Source organism: Rhodamnia argentea, chromosome 1 (genome assembly GCF_020921035.1).
Source record: "Rhodamnia argentea isolate NSW1041297 chromosome 1, ASM2092103v1, whole genome shotgun sequence".
Classification (NCBI taxonomy): domain Eukaryota; kingdom Viridiplantae; phylum Streptophyta; class Magnoliopsida; order Myrtales; family Myrtaceae; genus Rhodamnia; species Rhodamnia argentea.
In genome coordinates, this window is record NC_063150.1 from 31,558,007 (window position 1) to 31,572,718 (window position 14,712).

Genomic DNA, 14,712 nt, shown 5'->3' on the forward strand with positions numbered 1-14,712 from the left:
TGACGTTAGAAAAATTGGAGGAAAAGGAACATAAATGGCATCACATTCTTCTCGATTTTCTTAAGGAGAGATTAGTAATAAACTTTTTCTAATAACATACATAGAAATGAAAAAGGATTTTCATGAGTACTACTCGTGAGTGCTGATATGATTTAAGATGTTATGATCATATAAATTTGACAAAATAACATAAATGGTCCCTGAATTGTGGCCCAATATACAATATGGTCAATAAACTTTTAATTTGTTCAATGTAGTCCATGAACTTTAATCCATTATGCAATATGATTCCTAACCTTTTGATTTATTTAACGTGGTCTCTAAACTCTTGGGACATGTTTAATTTCATTTCTAGACTACATAAAAATATTCAATGTTGTCCCCGATCTTGAAGTAATGAAATTGCAACATTATACATTTTCATTTAGTTTAACGACTACATTTAACATTACCGAAAGTTTATAGGCCAAATTACACATTTGTTAAAGTTCGGGAATCATATTGAACAAACTAAAATTTTAGGAACCACATTGCACATCCGATCAACGACCATTTATGTTATTATCAATATTAATTTTTGCATATGCTCTTGCATGCATCACATCTCATCGTATATTCTTTGAAGGTCAATAGTTTCCGTTAATTATGATTTTTGATAAACGAATCGAGTAAAGGTTTGAAATATTAATTCTTGAAAGATTCTTTTTCACTGAAATAAATTACCCTTGTAAATTTTCTCTATTTTCCTCCGTCCGTTGCTTTATCGATCAATTTTAGAAGTTGATTGCATTGCCAAGAGTTTTGGCATTCAATGGTACTCAACAGTTGGACCCAAAAAAAAAAAAATGGCACTTAATAGCAAATTTCAATGGGACAAAAAAAAAAGTTAATACCACAAAAAATTCTAAATTGATACACATATGATAAATTTACCATAAATTATTTTTTTATCATGAAAAGCCATAAATTGGTACACCTGTGACATATTTACCCATAACTTTTTTTTTACCATAAAAAATCCTAAACTTGTATATATATGATAAATTACTCTAAACTAATTTTTTTCCCCATAAAAAATCTCAAACTGGTATACCTTTATCAAATTTGCTCTTTGTTAAATTATGTTAACACCATGAAAAATCTCAAATTGATACACTTGTGATAAATAGAGGGTAAAAATCCTAAATTGATACACCCCTCAACTGCTACGTGTTATTTAACTCGGGAATTTGACTAATAGATTAAACGAAAATTAATATATGGTAAATTTGTTATAGGTGTACCAATTTAGGGTAAATTTGTCACAAATGTACTAATTTAAGATTTTTGGTGGTCAAAAAAATAATTTGAGGTAAATTTATCAAAGATATACTAGTTTGAGGGTTTTTGTGGTATTAACGAAATAAAAATAAAAACCGACCAAAAAAAGGATAAAAAAATAGCAAATTTCAGAATTACAAAAAAAATAAAGGAGGAAAGGAAACGCTTCACAATGCTTGGCCCCAAAGTCCAGGTCAGCATGCGCACAAGCACGGCGCACTCGCTGGCCACCACCATAAACCACGCGCGCAATCGAAAACGTCGAAAGCACGTCCGTAATCGCCCCCAGCGAGCGATCGCTCGGGAGCTTCCAAGCCCAATCCTTTTCGCTCTTCGGGTTCGCCCATGGCAGCTGGCATCCACGTCGAGGAAGACGACGACGAGGGCTTCGGGGACTTTGCCTTCGCCACCAGCTCCGTGGCCGCCGCCTCCGTTTCCAGCAACGGCCGAGTCTCCGCCTCTCAGAACGACGACGACTGGTCCGATTTTGTCAGCTTTGGTCCGATCTCTTCTTCTAAACCCATCACCGATCCTTCGAGCAACTCGAGATCGTCGGCGAAAATGCCCGATTTCTTCGCAGATCGATCGGTAGAACCGCAGGCCTGTGCTCCGGCGCCAAGTAGCACGAATTCACCGGATGCCCAGTGGCTGAAGCTTAAGCGAGCTATACCGTTGTCGATATTCGGGGAAGAGGAGGAGAATGAGGGAGAACCTGACGCAGCCGATCCTTCAGTGGCCGATGCTAGTCACGCGTCAAAGCTTGCAAATGGTCATTCGGTGAAGAGGGGTTCCGATTTGAACGTCGGTGTCGGATTGAACGAATTATTATCTAATCTGTATGATCGGAGCCCGAAAGTCGGTAATCAAAATGGAACGGAGACGGACCATAACGCAAACTCGGTGGTAAACGGTCAGGATCTGAACGTTGAAGCTCAAAGTGGGTCGAATCTGAAGTTGAGTTCGAACGGAATAGACTCCTCTGTGCTTAACGGAAATGGTGAGTTAGCTGATGATGAAGAGTGGGAATTTAAGTTTGTGGATGCGGAAAGCGTGTCTGACGACCAGAACATTAAGGTAATGGCTTGACATATTTGTTTGTTTTGGTTTTTCATTTTAAGTTTGAAGTCTTGATGGAGTTTACGAGTCATCAGAAGTGGTAGAATTCGAAAGATGTATTTAAAGTTAAGAAAAAGGAAATGATCCTAAAGTGGCTCAACTGCTCACAGGAAAAATGCAAGTTGTCTCCTTTTGGTTGAGATTGTGTATAGGATATTTGTATCAAACAGTTCTGGGGGGGAACCGACACTGTCCACAACTGGCCTTGTGATGTTTGAAATCATACATTCTGTCCACTTAGACTCAGGAACCATTGCTGGCTGAGGGTGCATTGTTGTGCTTCACAAATTTGGAGATGAAGAACGTCCGCACCTTTTGGGGCCACCACTATTCTGATAAGCGTGTCCAATTGAAGCTTCGGTTGCATGGACCATTAATATCTAGAAGATGTTGCATTTTATTACCTGTGCCTGCCTATTGCAATCACTGCACAACCTCTACGCATCATTATCATACACGTGCTCTATGTGCCCCTTTTCCTCTTGTTCTTCCCTTGAGAATTCTAGTCTTTGGCAGTGCCTAATCATATTGGCTAAGTAGATTCCACTTTTCCTCCTTTTGTCTTCCGGATGCTAATACACCCACATCTCTGCCATCTGTTTAACCAGGAAAAGCAGAACAAAGTTGAGAATGATGCAGCTGAGAATGTGAACGTGTCCATTTCGAGTGGCAATGGTTGGAATTTTTTACATGTTTCCACTCCGAACTTCGACATGCTGAAGTCAGGCATTAATGGGCTTGTTATTGATTCTGTTAGAAAAGAGGAGGATATAGGCAACGATTTTGGTTGGGAATTCAAAGGTGCAGAATTTGGAACTCAATTTAATCAGGAGAACTGTAAGGTAACTCTAGAAGTTCTCTAATCTCGTGTATTAGTGTATGTGCTATTTATTTCGTAGTTGACTGCACATCATTCAACTTTGAATGGGTAAAGAAGAAAGTAACGTGGTTAGAATTCCTCTTCACATGGGCGATTTGTATCTTGATACATTAGAATTGAGATATTTGCAGAAAAGTCAGAAAGATCATCATTTCTCGCTGACTGTACAAAAATTTGGCATTAGCTGTAGGTGTTCTTTTTGTGGATATAACTTGATTTGGTTCCAGTCCAAATAAGCGGATCATGAAGTTTGAGTGGTCAATGAATGTCAATCAAGTGGAACTCAATATGGAATTTATGGCTTGATAGTTTTATTTCATTTCTCCCTGCATTGCAAACAAAGATCTCTACCAGAGTTGTAAGATTCTGCATTCACAAATTTTCCATAGAAACATGATAATATCTGCTGAAATCCCGGATTTTCTTTTTCCGAAGGGTAATGGGGCAACATTCAGAAGTTCGCAGACGATTGAAGCCGCTTTTGATTTTAGCAACAGTGCACACGGACAATCCGATCTGTTTGTCTCATCAAAGCAGATTGCTGATAAATTTGTCATGTCAAATTCTGTGTATGACTTGAGCCCAAGTCCCAAGATTGACCTGAAAGGCACCAATCATGAAGTTAATTTCAATAAATTTGATGGAGTTGCCGAAACTGAGGAAAACGATTGGGACTTTAGGTGTGCATCTTCAGAAACTGGTTCAAGTTCTCAGGTACTGCATCACTTATATGAGTCATATGAATGTGGAATTCATTAAATTCTTTGGTGGCTCTCTTTATCTATTCCACTTGCCACTGCAAAATGCATGTTTAGAAATCAAATTTACTTTTGAATATGTTTGTTAGATTCCGTTGAATTTGAGACAGATTTGATTGCGATTATATTCAATGTATTGTATCATGATTGTCTATGAAAGAGAAATGATCCTGTGACAGAATTATTTTCAGAAAGCTAGCAGAATGACAATTACAACTCTGGGGAGTAGAATTAACTAAATCAAACCAAGTGTTAAACTTTGTCAAGAATGTCTGGAAATCTATGGACGTGTTCTCAATGAAATCACATCCGCAAGTAAGTTCACACATTGCTCCTTAAGACACTAAATTTTTTGTTTTCTGAAATTTTTATGCCAGGATGATCTGAAGCTCGCTGATAACGGAGCAAAGACAATTACAATGGAGAGGAGTGCTAACTCTGCTGAAAATCTTCGGGAATTTAAGGACACCTTATCAGAAGCTGCATCAAAGCATGAGGTATTTGTCTCTTTTGGTGATTTAATCAATTTTTACTAGGTATGCCGTGCGCATAAAGTTAGTAGGATAGCGGGGAATGCATGATTTCTCCCATGAAATCAATTGATATAAATGTGCAGTTGATGAAATTGCCTACGGTAATATTCATTATTTAGGACTTAATCGTGCATTTTAAGGAACTAAATCAAATTATTGAAGCATGCTGTCACCAAAGTCATTATTTTTCTACGCCTTTTTTTGCATCTCAGAGTGTCCCCTGTCAATTGTGAGTTATCAGTGACTCGAAGAATAATGTCTCGAGATATTCGCTGACATTTTACTATTGTGACCCTTATAATGTATGTGGATCTGGTTGTTCCAACCTAAATGCTCAATAGTCGACCTGTCTCTAGACTTCCAGCTGACATTGAATTCCTAGGTTCTGCAGCAGATATCATTCTTTAGCTGTTCCTCTTGTTTTCTGTCTGATATTAGATGCCACAATGTATTATACAACACAGAGCTACAAATTGAAATGTACACATATAAATGAAATGGCAGCAATTTCTCACGAGTTTTTGCTTTGGCGGAAAGAATGCCCTTCAATGGAGGTTAAATCCTTGGTATCAGTTGTAGCTGGGAAGTATCGTTTTGAAGATTTAAATTTTGGATTCTTTCACATGATACTTCTGTTGGTTGACTTTTCGTCATTTACTTCCTAGAAAAATGAGAAACATCAAGGGAATGGGAAAAAGGAAGCCCTGCCACTGTCTCTTTTTGGTGATGAAGATTTGGAGAAAGAAGATACAATTGTTCCTGGAGACGCTTTTATCAAAGAACCTGCACCTGATACAAGAGATAGGACTAAGCTAACTCCAGGAACATCCATCAATGATCTCATATCCAGTCTGTACAGTGAATCCATGCCGAATGCTCCTGCAGCTGATGTTAAAAAGCTGAGTGAGGGTGCACTGAATACCACCTGGACAAATTTGGAACCAGATTCAGCAATCCAAGAGGACGACTTTGGTGATTGGGATTTTCAGGATGCCTATACACCAAGAGGAGATGAACCTCAGAGCCTTGGCACAAGTACTCAATGGCTAAGTATCGATGGGTCGAATCCAAGCCACACTGTGCCAGTGTCCAGATTAAATAATAATTTAAACGTCTTAGAAGATATTTCTTGGGAGCATGAGGATGTCTATTGTGGGACCAAATCTGCAGAAATCTCTATGACCAGTCCCATGGATTCACTTCAAAGTTTTCGCATTGAATTAAAACCTGATGATCTTGTTCAATTCTATGGCAATTTGAAGGATGAGTTGTGCCTTGTTGCTCGCCGCCGTCTAAATCAGCTGAAGGTCTGTTCATGCAATGACTTGCTTGTTTTGTTATGAAGTTGCTCGAACCCTGAACGTTGAGAATATGCTATTGTCAGGAGGCACAGGGCCCTGTTGATCTTGCTGGTGAAAATGCGAAGGCAAAAGCTCATGATGAGGAAATTCAGGTTTTGTGTCTACTAAATTAATCATTTTAGTTTCTTCCTTACCATTATATCAATTCTATTCGCATTTCAATTCGTAAAATTGTTTCAGTTCTTTTGTTGCGGTTGCTTCAACACATGTGGAGTAACTCTTATTCAACCTTCTTGTTACAGGAGCTTCATGATGAGCTGCTTTCAAACAACTCTTTCTTGCAACTGCCCTCAGATAATATATCTGAGAGAGATATCAGCATCAGTACATTTCTTGAAGTCTTATCTGGTGAAAAGTTCCATGTGATTGAGGCAGAGTATAGCTTGTCGAGTAGATTGTCATCGGTATGACTTTCTTGTCTGTGCTTGATAGAAGATCACATGCATTGGCTAATTGTAATCAACTCGAATCAGAAATCTATTTGCAACTGAGATACTTGTAAGATAGTGATTATTGCACACTCTATGATCTATCTTTTCTTTGGGTCAATCCTGCCTGAACATTTTTGTTGCCTTGCAAGTAATCCGAGATAGAATCCCTGTTACGAGATCTGTGTACCAGGCTGCCAATGCAATTGTTCTGTAAATGTAGTGGTTAAAAATGGATAAACTTCTCCCTTTTTTCTTTGCTTATTTGTGTGTCTGAACAGTTAGCTTAATTTTAAAGTTAAAAATCAGTATCATAAGTTGGTTCTGCGATGAAAAGTTAACCTCTGACTGGGTCGTTGTTTGGGTCTTGAACTTAACAGCAGCAGTATCTTGTTTGTCTGCAGGTAGAGAGAGATTTAAAGTCACTGGTTGAACTCTTAAGGCATGTAGCCTTGGTACTCAAAATCTTGAAATTCGGATCAGCTGAGGAGCAATCTAAATATGTTTCCACATGGTCTAAGATGATCTCTGCTTGTGCTCGAGAGCTAAAGCATGGAGCCTTAATATGGAAGCAAGCTCTGGGGAAGAATGTTTCCCATCAAATTTTATCTGACAAAGAAGGTACATTATAGCTATACCGAGAACGATAAAGATAGTGACAACTAGAGTTTCTTTGGGCCTCGAATTTTATGTGCTGTTGTTTTGATTTCATTTAGGCAAGCAGCATATACTTGCACTTGGAGAAGTTTACAGAGCCGTCGGAGTTCTTGGGGCCTCAGCCATGTTATACAAACCATGGATTCTTCTTAATTATAGAGATTTCTCTGGCATGTCTGCTCTTTTAGATGAATGTACTACTATATGGTCCAGTTCAGGCCTCGAAGAAGCTCTTCAAAGCATATCCGATCCTCTGGAGTTCCAATATGAGGAGACCGTCAAGGCTTTATTGGAGTCCATCAAACATGTTTACACTCTCGATGTAGGTGTACTTCAGAAGGCTATTTTTTCTTGCGAAGAACCTGTTTGCCGTTTGTCCCTGTTGAATCCAGGAACAGTGCCAGGTATGTGAATACTACACGTCAATCTATTCTTTATCCATCAGGGGGTTTGGTCTGGTCCAAGATCACTGTTATCACTGAGTACTGCCACTTATAGCGTGCAAGTACTTGATCTGCAAAGATTATCTATTGCATCCGATTGCTGTTTTGAAAGTAAAAGTTCTCGAATGGGATTCCCATGCATTTTCGTGCAAGTACTTGACCTGCTAAGATTATCTGTTGCATCTGAATGCTGTTTTGAAAGTAAAAGTTCTCGAATGGGATTCCCATGCATTTTCCCTATTGTTAGGTTGTCTCTTTTTCATTTTCTTTTCCTTTGGCTGGCTAAGTACGTTGAATCTTCTTCTTGAAACCTTAATTTTGGTTCTAAAATGCTACTTGCTGTTGTTGAGCCAGGTATGAAAATGATCGTCTGGGACGAGGAGCAATATTTTCTCAAACTTGCTAATCTATGGGCAAATTTGATCAGCCGTGATCCTCCAGAATTGCCGTGTATCAAGATTCATGGATCATGACGCGACGGTTGCCGGTCCGTCATTCTGATTCCCCACAAACAAGGCATCAATGGCAAAAACCATAAATGCTCCGAGAAAGTACGCACTATACGGCGTCTTAGTGTGGCCGAAATTCATTCCCATTCTTTCTCTCTTAGGCCCATAATTAGGGTGGAGGAGAGTCTTCTCCAAAGTAAATTCTTTTTGGTCATGAGTGTTGTAGCATTGGTCGGAATTGTTGTAGCATAGTCGGCTTGAATAGTTGCCACATTCTCCGTATAACAATACAAGTGCTTCGAGTGAAAATGAGATGGGGATTGCACCACTTTCAGTGCATTGTGTATTTCCCTTGTGTTGGAGACATTTGATGATTCTGATCTCCAAAAATCTGTCTAGTTCTTTATAATTAGGTCTGTTTATTTCACGAAAAAAATCAATATTTTAGAAAACATTTTTGAAAAATGATTGCTTGTATCTCTTTCGAAAATGTATGAACGAAAACTATTTTCATCGCTCACGAAAATATTTAAGCATATTCTAGAGTTGATAATGAAAATATTTTGTTAATTAATTCTTACAAGCAATTTAATCAATTATTTTTAGGAAAATATTTTTCAATCTGTTTTTTTTTTTTGTAAAGAATATTTTTTAATCCGTTCATCTTTCAAGAAGCAAACAGTGGAGTTGTCGCGATCTAAAAATTCCATTCGGACTAATGAATTACTAAGTTGTTAAACCTAGCTCGGACTCTTTGGAGTCCATATCAATTCATGACTTATGGTTCAAGTATTTCATGCAAAAAAATTTTATGTAAAGTCGCTACTAATCTATTTACGGTATATCGATTAGAAACATAAATAAAAGTATCGGGAGAAATACTTTATTACTACGAGCAGATTATGAGTTTAGAGATTTGATTACGCTAGATTACTCTAAAACTTTGCAGTACTTTTCTCTTTCATTTTTTAAAATTATTTTTGTAGGCAACTTGGGTTAATTTTACCCTAACTTACTAACATACAAAGGGTGGTCATGTGGGTGCGCAATTAATAACATTAATACCAAATAAATCAAGACAAATAAATATGCCAAAACAAGGGGTCATTTTGGGATTTTGATTCTATTAATGATGCAATGCATGAAACGCAAACTTTACACTAAATGCAACTATTGTAACGGGGTTCATGCCATGCAAAATCGTAACCATAAAAGCATGCAATTTTAACTAAACTAAACTAACATGAAAATTATATACACATGTGAATTAACTTAACTTTTATACTACATGTCAAGATGACGACGCCTAGTCTTTTCCTAGGCCGAACCCTTTTCTTTTCCCAACATGCAATTCTAATTAAATGAACCTAGCATGCGAACTATGTGTCGTCGCGAGTCAAAGTAACTTAACATGCACACCACCGGTGAGGGCGTTGACGAAGGGTGGCGATCCTAGCCTGAACTAGGAGAGAGTCGAGCCCGACCCCTCTCTCGATTCGGGCAAGGGCCTATCGGCCCTGGCCTCTGGTCGACGGGGTCACCGACCCTCGCCAAGGCGCCGGTGACCTCGCCGGCCTTTGCCGACACCCCCCCAAGCGGTGGGGCCGCGGCCACAAACGGGAGGGCTCCGCTTGTGTATGTTCCTTTTTTTTGTTCAATTTCTTTTTTAATTTGTATATAAAAAAAGATAATAGATAAAAGCAAAAGAAAAAGGTCAAAAAATAAAGAAGGTAAAATGACGAAAAAACCCTTTAGATCGGGTCTTTATTTTAGTCTCCACGGCCACTTCGGATCATTATCTAAAACTGTCATGTTACTTAAGATCCTTATTTGAAATAAAAATTCAAATCATGCCCTTTTTGAGAAAATGTGATTACTTTATACCCTTATTTGGAATTTCCGTTCAATCTATTCATATAAGGAAACATTATCTAGTCAACTTGATGTTTTCGCAAAATAAAGCCAGTATCCTAAGCGTAACCTCCACGTAGGGTTTTAGACAACTTTGGTTTCGCTACAGCGGAGAAGCTTTCCTGCCCTTCATTTCACACTTCGTCTTCATCCCTAGAGAGAGAGAGAGAGAGAGAGAGGGTGAAAATGTTGGACATCAATCTGTTCAGGGAAGACAAAGGGAACAACCCCGAGATCATCCGCGAGTCCCAGCGCCGTCGCTTCGCCAACGTCGATCTCGTCGACGAGATCGTCAACCTCGACAAGGAGTGGCGCCAGCGTAATGGCTGTTTCCCCTGCGTTTCACCCCGAATCGTCGCGCGGCTTTTTCTTCTTCTTCTTCTTGTTTTCACTTCTGTGTGATTGTGATTTCAGGTCAGTTTGAGCTCGAGAATCTGCGAAAGGAGTTCAACAAAATCAACAAGCGAGTGGCTCAGCTCAAAATTGTGAGTTCCATATCCTTGCCACACGCGCGCATTCTTGTCTCCCCTATTTCTTATGCTCTTGAGGTCTGGACGGTGGACCTTATTATTGCCACGGAACCTAGATAGATTCTGGAAAATTGAGTTTTTGTCCATTTTGACTGCTCCCATACTCGTGTTTGTTGCGATAGATCTGAAAAGTTCCAGTGTTTTTGTGGAAGCACTCGTGCTTGCAGATTACTCAGTTACCCATGTGCGACAATCTTTTTAAGGGCGAAAGAAAGTCTTCCCTGTGTATTCAATTTTTGACTGTTTTGAGACTGGGCTTAGTTTGGTTATTGTGAAATCTGCATTGCCTATGTATAGATTGTGGAATAAAACTCAATGAGTAATGACGCTGTGCATTTTTAGTCCGGTGAGGATGCATCAGAGATGATCGCGAATACCAATGAGAACAAGAAGTTGACGGCCGAGAAAGAAGCTGAAGTACGTCAAGCTTGGATGGCCTTAAAATCAAGGCTCGAAATAGTTGGGAACCTTGTGCATGATTCTGTACCTGTTAGCAATGATGAGGTAATTGGCCTGTTTAGTTGAAAGTGATGTTCTGATACTTTGTGCAAGTTTAGAGTGATTCTTTACTTCAAACATTTATAGGCAAATAATGCAGTTGTTAGGACCTGGGGAACAAAAAGGCTGGAGCCCAAGCTAAAGAACCATGTTGAACTTGTGGATCTTCTTGAAATTGCAGATTTGAAAAAAGGTATCAGAAGTACCCTTAGGGTTGTGTACTGCCATTGAAAAATATACTTGTGCTTGAAAGTCACAAGCGTTGAGGTTTCTACTAGTTTTCTAATTATTTATCACTTTCTAATGCTACTCTCCAAAGTTATTGTCACGAATGTTCTGTGCCGTTAATTTCAGTATGCTTGGATTATATAGGTGCTGACGTTGCTGGGGGTAGAGGGTTCTACTTAAAGGGTGATGGAGTACGGCTTAATCAAGCTCTGATTTGTTTTGGCCTGGATTTCTTGGAGAAAAGGGGATACACTGCCCTACAAACACCTTTCTTCATGAAACAAGATATCATGGCAAGATGTGCTCAATTGGCACAATTTGATGAAGAACTCTACAAGGTAACAGATGAGCAATACTGTCGCAATTTCTTCCCTCTTTTTGTTGCGATGCATAATCTGGGGAGTAATAGTGACTAAAGTTCCAATGAGACTATAACTGGTACGGCTTCTATAAACATATCTGTAGGGACTGATTAATGATGTCCAATCAGGTAACAGGAGAGGGAGATGATAAATATCTCATTGCTACTGCCGAGCAGCCGCTCTGTGCTTATCACCTTGATGATTGGATCCATCCGTCCCAGCTACCAATAAGGTCCGGTCATGTTGTGATTATTAGTCGTCGCTTGGTGTGGCCATCATTCTGATCAGATTTGCACTGTATTGGAATTTTGACCAGGTATGCTGGATATTCGTCTTGCTTCCGCAAAGAGGCTGGTTCCCACGGTCGTGATACTTTAGGAATTTTCAGAGTTCATCAGTTTGAGAAAGTGGAGCAATTTTGCCTCACCAGCCCAAATGGCAATGAGTCTTGGGAAATGCATGAGGAAATGATAAAAAATTCTGAGGAGTTTTACCAGGCGGTATTACTTTTCACCTTTGCTGCACTATGTTTAACATTGAAGGAGTGCTGTCCTCATGAATAACTTGTGTTCATGTATGTCTGATTCACTTTCTGGTGTCTCTTTGTTATTGCAGCTTAAGATCCCATATCAAGTCGTAGCAATTGTTTCTGGTGCTCTGAATGATGCAGCTGCGAAGAAGTATGATCTTGAGGGCTGGTTTCCTGCATCCCAGACTTACAGAGAGCTTGTGTCCTGTTCGAACTGTACTGATTATCAGTCAAGGAGACTGGAAATACGATATGGTCAGAAGAAGGTAACTCTTGTAAGCTAGCACTTAAGAATTTTATGATGCATGGAAATGATTATTTGTGACAACTAGTGAGGGAGGCTTCACTGGGGTAGAACATTAGAGGAGGAGGTGTATTTGAGGAGTATCATGTATGTCCTTTCAATTTCTTTGTCCAAGTCTATTCATGTTATATTGTGTGCAAATTGTACTCTGATGGATCTACTAGGGATTTCTGGTTAATGGTTTCGGCTGACTGGAAGCAAGTGATTGTTCTGCTAGTAATGTCAATAGTCTGTACTTTGATTTGACAACATACTTTTAAGCAAAAAACACCTTGCATGCAATTTCTGTCTCTCTGATTTTTCCTTCCTTTTCCTTTTGCAATCTGTCAGAGCAATGAGCAAGTGAAGCAATATGTCCACTTACTAAATTCTACCCTGACTGCCACTGAGAGGACAATTTGCTGCATACTTGAGAACTACCAGAGAGAAGATGGAGTTGACGTTCCAGAAGTTTTAAGAGGATACATGGGTGGGAAGACATTCTTGCCTTTCAAGACCAAACCTGCAACAGAAACTAAAGGGAAGAAGACTAAAGCATAGCTTTCATTTTCTAGACAATGTTGACAAGAATTTTATGAGCCATATTCTATTGGAATTCACAACTGAAATACTTAGGTGGCCCCTGTTCCTGGGGATCACCGAGGAAGCTGAGCTTCAAAATTTAAACGTGCTTAAATGTTCCATGAACTAGATAGCTTCAGTCCTGTTAGTATTATCACTAAATTTGATAGTCATTCTATGTCGGATGTGGATTCTGGTTTGTCTTTTGATGGATGTGAATGTTCTCTCATGTGATTGGTCATATGGTTAATGTCCAAGCCGAAATGCTTCATGCTGGTTAGGTTTTATAGTTCCTTGTATAGGCTTTAGGACGCCTGCACAATCATTTTGGTGTACTTCTTCTGTCCAAGCCGAAATGCTTCAAGTTCCTGCATAGCCCATTTCAGTTCTTAGTCCAAACCTGCAATAACTATACTGAATACTGATGCCGAGCCTGTTTAGAGGGCGTGATCCGACCACTTCTAAATCCTAGAGATTCAGAGAATAAGTGCCTTGTTGGCTAATTTTTTGAGTTAAATTTTTAATGTTACATAGAGAAAGGGTTCACTCTGGATAGGAACCGGAATAAGCTGCTTTGTTTGAGAATCGAGAGTATAGACCTGCTTCAGGAAATTCAACTGCAACAACATGAACGTTCTTGGACTTGCTATGGCGGCATCTGTAGCGTTTGGAGAAGTGTTCAATTGTGATGCCTTGCATAGTGTTTTGATAGGGAAAAGGATGCTTAGCATTTGTTACGTGGCAGCATAAAATCAGTTCGCTTAAATTGAAAAGGTACCTTTTTGAAGTGTGCCAAAGAGGCTTGAGGGAATTGCCGACAATATAAGGTTGGATGATGATGATAAGATACCGTGGTAAACAGAGAGTCCTTACAACCTCAGACCAATTTGATTCGTTTGCTACTTGAAAATTTTACGGTAGTGACTGTCTTAGATCCATCGAATAGCAAACAGCAAATGTGGCCCTGGTAAAATTGTTTCAATGTTTTGAAGCAAAAGAAGGCGCTTCTTCGTTCAATCGTAGAATGACTCAGGCTTGAGTATACAAATGGGCAATTTGATAGCACTTACTAGCAAATTGTATTTGATTTTGTACATCTTGATACTTATTTCTTGAACCTTGAACCTGCTATAGTTAATTAACAGATGATATACAGATATATATAAAAAAATAAAATAAAGACAGATACTGTCGTTATTGAGTTCACAGTATTCTGCTCTGTGCAGCAGAAAAAGAAAATGAAGAATTCAGAGAGAGAGAGTTCTCAATAATCAACTAGTCGGACCACTCTCTAATCTTCAAAAAATCATGGAAGGCATTCATCTTCGCATCTTGCTTAATACTATGCAACAAAAATGATATCCAGATTAGAAAACTTTTCTTGTCGTGTGAAATTCTGAACCTGAGGTAGCAACAAAATTGCTTATGAACCAACCATTCAAGAAAGGCCAGAAGAAGAACAAGAAGCTCTTCTACTTGGTGCATCAGATGCCTTGTATCCCCACCTTTGCAAGGTATGGCTTTATCCGAGATCCATAAAAGGCGTCGTTTACGCCAATCTACTAATTGTGCAGTGGATCAGGTGACGAGGGTACTTTTCTCTTTTCGGCAGCAAGGAATTCATCTCCAACTTGTGTCGTTGCAGTAGCTGGGATCGTCGTCGTCGTCATCTTCCTTGTATGGACAGTATCTTTGCCTCTTACGCTCGCCTTCACATGCCGAGTCCCAAAACACAATTCGGTGCTCAAAGCCGAAGTGGTTAAGAAAATCAACAGCAGGCAGCACACTTGGAACTTGGAATCGTCGGGCATGGTGATTCTGAATGTGCTCTGTGTTTACGCCTC

The 14,712-nt window shown here is 39.3% G+C and overlaps 2 protein-coding genes across 6 annotated transcripts; both read left to right on the plus strand.

Annotated features, from left to right (window-relative positions):
* Positions 1–1,471: 1,471 nt before the first annotated feature.
* Positions 1,472–8,371, plus strand: LOC115743957. 5 transcript variants are annotated; one of them, XM_030678997.2, is made up of 11 exons: positions 1,472–2,394; positions 3,045–3,278; positions 3,752–4,030; positions 4,452–4,571; positions 5,273–5,914; positions 5,992–6,060; positions 6,211–6,372; positions 6,801–7,017; positions 7,113–7,457; positions 7,851–8,013; positions 8,065–8,371. In XM_030678997.2, the coding sequence occupies exons 1-10, from the start codon at positions 1,666–1,668 to the stop codon at positions 7,967–7,969; spliced, it is 2,916 nt and encodes a 971-aa protein (XP_030534857.1). In that variant the 5' UTR covers positions 1,472–1,665; the 3' UTR covers positions 7,970–8,013; positions 8,065–8,371. The 5 variants fall into 5 exon arrangements, with proteins under 5 accessions (XP_030534857.1, XP_030534860.1, XP_030534856.1 ...); XM_030678996.2 differs by having other exon boundaries at positions 1,473–2,394; positions 7,851–8,371; XM_030678998.2 differs by having other exon boundaries at positions 1,473–2,394; positions 5,995–6,060; positions 7,851–8,371.
* A 1,590-nt stretch (positions 8,372–9,961) lies between these two features.
* Positions 9,962–13,139, plus strand: LOC115743953 (serine--tRNA ligase). Its single transcript, XM_030678992.2, has 9 exons — positions 9,962–10,175; positions 10,271–10,341; positions 10,729–10,890; positions 10,972–11,077; positions 11,257–11,450; positions 11,603–11,706; positions 11,791–11,974; positions 12,090–12,269; positions 12,638–13,139. Exons 1-9 carry the CDS (start codon positions 10,043–10,045, stop codon positions 12,845–12,847), a joined length of 1,344 nt encoding a protein of 447 aa, XP_030534852.1. The 5' UTR covers positions 9,962–10,042; the 3' UTR covers positions 12,848–13,139.
* The last annotated feature ends 1,573 nt before the right edge of the window (positions 13,140–14,712 follow it).